The sequence below is a fragment of the Haemaphysalis longicornis genome, unplaced genomic scaffold (genome assembly GCF_048455015.1).
Source record: "Haemaphysalis longicornis isolate Haplotype H1 unplaced genomic scaffold, Haemaphysalis longicornis Haplotype H1 scaffold_4, whole genome shotgun sequence".
Lineage (NCBI taxonomy): Eukaryota > Metazoa > Arthropoda > Arachnida > Ixodida > Ixodidae > Haemaphysalis > Haemaphysalis longicornis.
Genome location: NW_027526361.1, coordinates 64,352,799 through 64,357,221, shown reverse-complemented (window position 1 = coordinate 64,357,221; position 4,423 = coordinate 64,352,799). Strand labels below are relative to the sequence as shown.

The 4,423-nt window shown below is 49.0% G+C and overlaps 1 protein-coding gene across 1 annotated transcript; it reads left to right on the top strand.

The window, feature by feature from the left end:
- The first annotated feature begins 2,235 nt into the window (after positions 1-2,235).
- Positions 2,236-3,594, top strand: LOC144179777 (uncharacterized). Its single transcript, XM_077708214.1, has one exon. The coding sequence runs from the start codon at positions 2,236-2,238 to the stop codon at positions 3,592-3,594; it is 1,359 nt and encodes a 452-aa protein (XP_077564340.1).
- The last annotated feature ends 829 nt before the right edge of the window (positions 3,595-4,423 follow it).

Below are 4,423 nucleotides of genomic sequence, written 5' to 3'. Positions count from 1 at the left end.
ATCATACATACATACATAGATATATGCATGCATACATACATACATACATACATAGGTACATACATACATACATATATACATACACAAATACGTACATATATGCATACATACATGCATACATACACACATTCACATACATACACATACATACATACATACATACATACATACATACATACATACATACATACATACATACATACATACATACATACATACATACATACATGCATACCTTTGCGTGTGTGTGTACGCATGCATAGGTGCATTCGCACACAAGCATTTATTTTTGTACGGAACACATCACGTTGCCGACGGGAGAAGCGGCTCGCAAGTCTCGGTATTCGGTTGCTTAGAGGGACAGAGAATACGAGCGCTATCGACGGAAATTAATCCGTAGGAATATTTTCAGATCCGCAGGCGCAATAAATACCAAGCTAGCGCGATCAACGAGCCCACAAGGCAAGAAGCGATTAGAGCCATACTTAACCCGGAGGCATTGTCCGCGGGGCAAAGGCAGTACGAAGGCGGCGGGAGCAGAATAATCTATTTTGCAGGCGGCAGGGCTTCAGTTCCCCAACACTCATTGAACACGCATTATCGGCTATCCCGGGAGCTCCGGACTAGGGGATCCTTGCAAAAATAAAGTTTTCTTCTTCTTCCACTCCCACACTCCCGTGACTCATGCAACGAGCTGCACGTACTCGTTCGTGGTCGTCTCGACCCCTCACCAATCCCTCTTTACTTCCCATAATCGCGACAGCGGTCCTTTAGGGTGAAATATGATTACGTTTTTTTTTTCTGTTTTCTTTTTCAAGCATAGCTTCCTACCATTTCTAACCCTATCTGCGCGGTCTTCATTCTTTTTGCACCACATTACTTAAATAATTGTCAGCCATGCTTCCTCTACGCTATTTTCATGGTAGCACATCTCTTTTTTGAAAACAGAATTGAAGTAGGGAGTCTAGCGGTAAACAGTGCCCGTTTTGTAGCCATCGTCATTCATCGTTTTCTCTTCACCCTACCTGCTGCTATGGTTGCATCTGACAATGAACGATGTGTTCTAAACTGGCTCTTATAGATGTGTGCTTCGAACTCTTTGGCTCGCTGTTCCTGGTACTTTGTTAGCACACGTGCATGCTCCAAATTGGGCGTGCACCTGTACTAGACACAGTAGAAGACGGCAAGTGTAGTGCTTGTTGAATTCTTTAATGTGCATGCATTTTCCCGCAGATGGTCATTCACACAGCCGCCTCTTTTGTCCGTGTACAACATATGGCAAGACAACGGAATGTCATACACTACACCCGATGGGAATTTATCTGAGCTTCGTGCGTGTTTCTTGGAGCAGGGTTTTGGGACAGTTCCTTCCCTGTTCACCCTGCCGCACAAACCCCTTAGTTTGTTTCATGCGCTAAAACCAATGGTCACCCCGGCTCAAGCTGCTACTGCGTATACTTCCTTCACGAAAACATCTCATAGAGCTTGATTCGCACCTTGGAGACTGAAGTGAGAAATTGAGAAATGTTTTTAAGGCGAAGCTTTCCCCGTCTGACTGATTCCTCCGTGAGCTCTGAAAACGCACTGCAGTAAAGCCAGCTCGTTGACGATAAAAATTCAAAATCTATACAGAACATTTTTCGCATCGACTCAGGTTTCCTTTAGGGCTTCAATAAAAGGAAATCAATGCCCCTTTCTTAAGTAAGAATGGTTGAATGCCAAGTTTCTCCCACGCAAACTGAGTCAAAGTCCAAAGTCAAAAACCACGCAACGAACCCTACAAATGCCGAGTGACCCGAATCAAATCACCTAATAGGACTAAAACATTGCATCGGGTCACTCACGATTTCTTGGGTTCCCTGCATGGTCGTTGGCTTCGGACTTTGATTCAGTTTGCATCGAAAAAAGCTTGGCGTTCAACCATCTTTCTTTAAAAGGGCTGTTAGAATGTTAGCTCACATGCAGCGCCCCCACGCGGCGCTGATAGTTTTGTGTTGAGCCAGGCAAGCCTGGCACAGCGGCGAGTGGCCGTTTTGGAAAAATAAAGACAGTTCGTTCTGGGCAAACGGCTCGGCATGTTCTCATGTCTTTCGCTGGCCTGATGGCCTACTGTTCGCGGTAGTTGCTCCTACCGCTTGGCCATCCGTAATTCTACACATCTAACAACTGGCGACGAGGATGAAAGAAAGTTTCAAGTGAGTTTTCGTTCCCGCACCGCTCTGCCATCCGTTCACAATGCCAAGCTTCGGCAACCTCGAGCCGTTCGAGGGGGGAGGAGACGACTGGCCCTGTTACGTTGACCGGCTCCAAGCATTCTTCTTGGCCAACGATGTCGCCCCAGAAAAGCGTACTTCCGTGTTTATCAGCTGCTGCGGGCAGAAGACATATGCTTTGCTCCGAAATTTGGTCAAGCCCGCTAAGCCCAGTGACAAGATGCTGGACGAGATTCTACTAGTTCTTGGAAGTCACTACTGTCCGAAGCCGTCTGCCGTTGTTCAGCGTTTTCGTTTCAACTCGCGCGTTCGCGCGGAAGGGGAATCCGTCAGCAACTTCATCGCAGCACTAAAGAGCCTTTCCGAGCACTGCAACTTTGGTGCTGAACTCGAAAACATGCTCCGCGACCGCATCGTGTGTGGCATCAACAGCGCGGACGTCCAAACAAGACTGCTGGAAAAACCGGACCTAACCTTCAACGATGCCGTGCAGGCCGCCCTGGCAATGGAAGCAGCAAAAAAGGACGCAGGCGAGATAGCCCAAGCTAACACGAGCAGCGCTTTCTCGACTCACCGTGTCTCGTCAGGCTCGGGGGGCGTCACCTGCTACCGCTGCGGGGACGGACACCTGGCATCGAAATGCAAGCATGTGAAGTCAATCTGCAATTACTGCCACAAACGAGGTTACTTGGCGAAGGTTTGCAATTCGAGACGAAAGGACAGCCAAGCCCAAAGCTACAGCCCTTCCAAGGCACGTTCGTTCTCGGCACGAAGTTCACCGTCGTCGAGCAACCGTCATCGTGTGAATACCGTCCGCGATGAGGACGCCGCTAGAACTTCATCTTCCGAAGTTTTTGACATGTGGCAAGTTGACTACGCCACGCCGCCTCCGCCTTTCACCGTCACTGTTGACGTTTGCGGCAAGCCGCTCCTCATGGAAGTGGACACGGGGGCAAGTGTCTCCGTCATGGCCAAGTCGCGTCTTCTACAACTTTTGCCTTCGGTTCCTGTGCAGCCGTCACAAGTGCTTCTGCGAAGCTATTCCGGGGAACTGAAAAAGGTTCAAGGCAAAGCTGACGTCAGCGTGAAGTTTCATGGCAAGGAGGCCGACCTACCTATTTTTCTTACCGGGGACGGATCGCCCGCTCTTCTCGAACGCAACTGGATGCGTGAGCTGGGCATCGGCGTTTCCGACGTTGAAGTGAACGTACACGCACTTTCCGACATCAAACACCTAGTCCAAGACTATGCCGAAGTGTTTGAGGAAGGCCTGGGTAACTTCAAGGGTGCTAAAGCTTCTCTACATGTTCCTTCAGATGCTCCGCCTCGGTTCTTCAAGCCACGCCCACTGCCGTATGCCTTGACAGATGGAGTCAATTGAGAAATCCAAAGATTACGAAGAGATTCCATTCTTGTTCCAGTCAAGACAGCAAAGTGGGCTGCATCTATTGTTCCTGTGGCCAAAAGGGATGGACGCATCAGAATCTGTGGAGACTTTGGTGTCACTATAAACCCAGTGGCAACAGTGGAACAGTACCCCATTCCAAGGATCGAGGACCTGTGGACTGTGCTTGCTGGAGGTGAGAAATTCACAAAATTGGATTTGCGAGATGCGTACCAGCAAGTTGTCCTTGACGAGGCCTCTAGAGAGTACGTCACCATTTCGACGCATATGGGGTTGTTTCAGTACACCCGGTTGCCTTTTGGTGTCTCATCTGCTCCAGCCATATTTCAGCGTGAAATGGAGAACTTGCTCAGGGGACTGCCACACGTAGTAGTCTATTTCGACGACATTCTTGTAACTGGCGCAAACGATGCTGAGCACCTTCGCAACCTCCGTGCTGTGCTTAGCAAGCTTCAGGAATCTGGCCTCAAGCTGAAACTTGAAAAATGCCACTTCTTCGTGCCACAAGTTGAGTATCTCGGGCACATCATCAGCAAGGAAGGCCTTTCCCCGAACGTTGACAAGGTAGCAGCCATTCTGCATGCTCCTGTGCCTCAAAATGTCAAGGAACTTCAGAGTTTCTTGGGACTTGTCAACTTCTACAGGCACTTCTTACCCAATCTTTCGTCACTCCTTCGTCCACTGCACTGGCTTCTTTGTGAAGGGAAGTGGGAGTGGGGAACATTACAACAAGATGCATTCACTGCCTGCAAGCACTTGGTCACGTCAGCTCCAGTTCTTGTGCATTTCAACCCTGCCAGGCCTG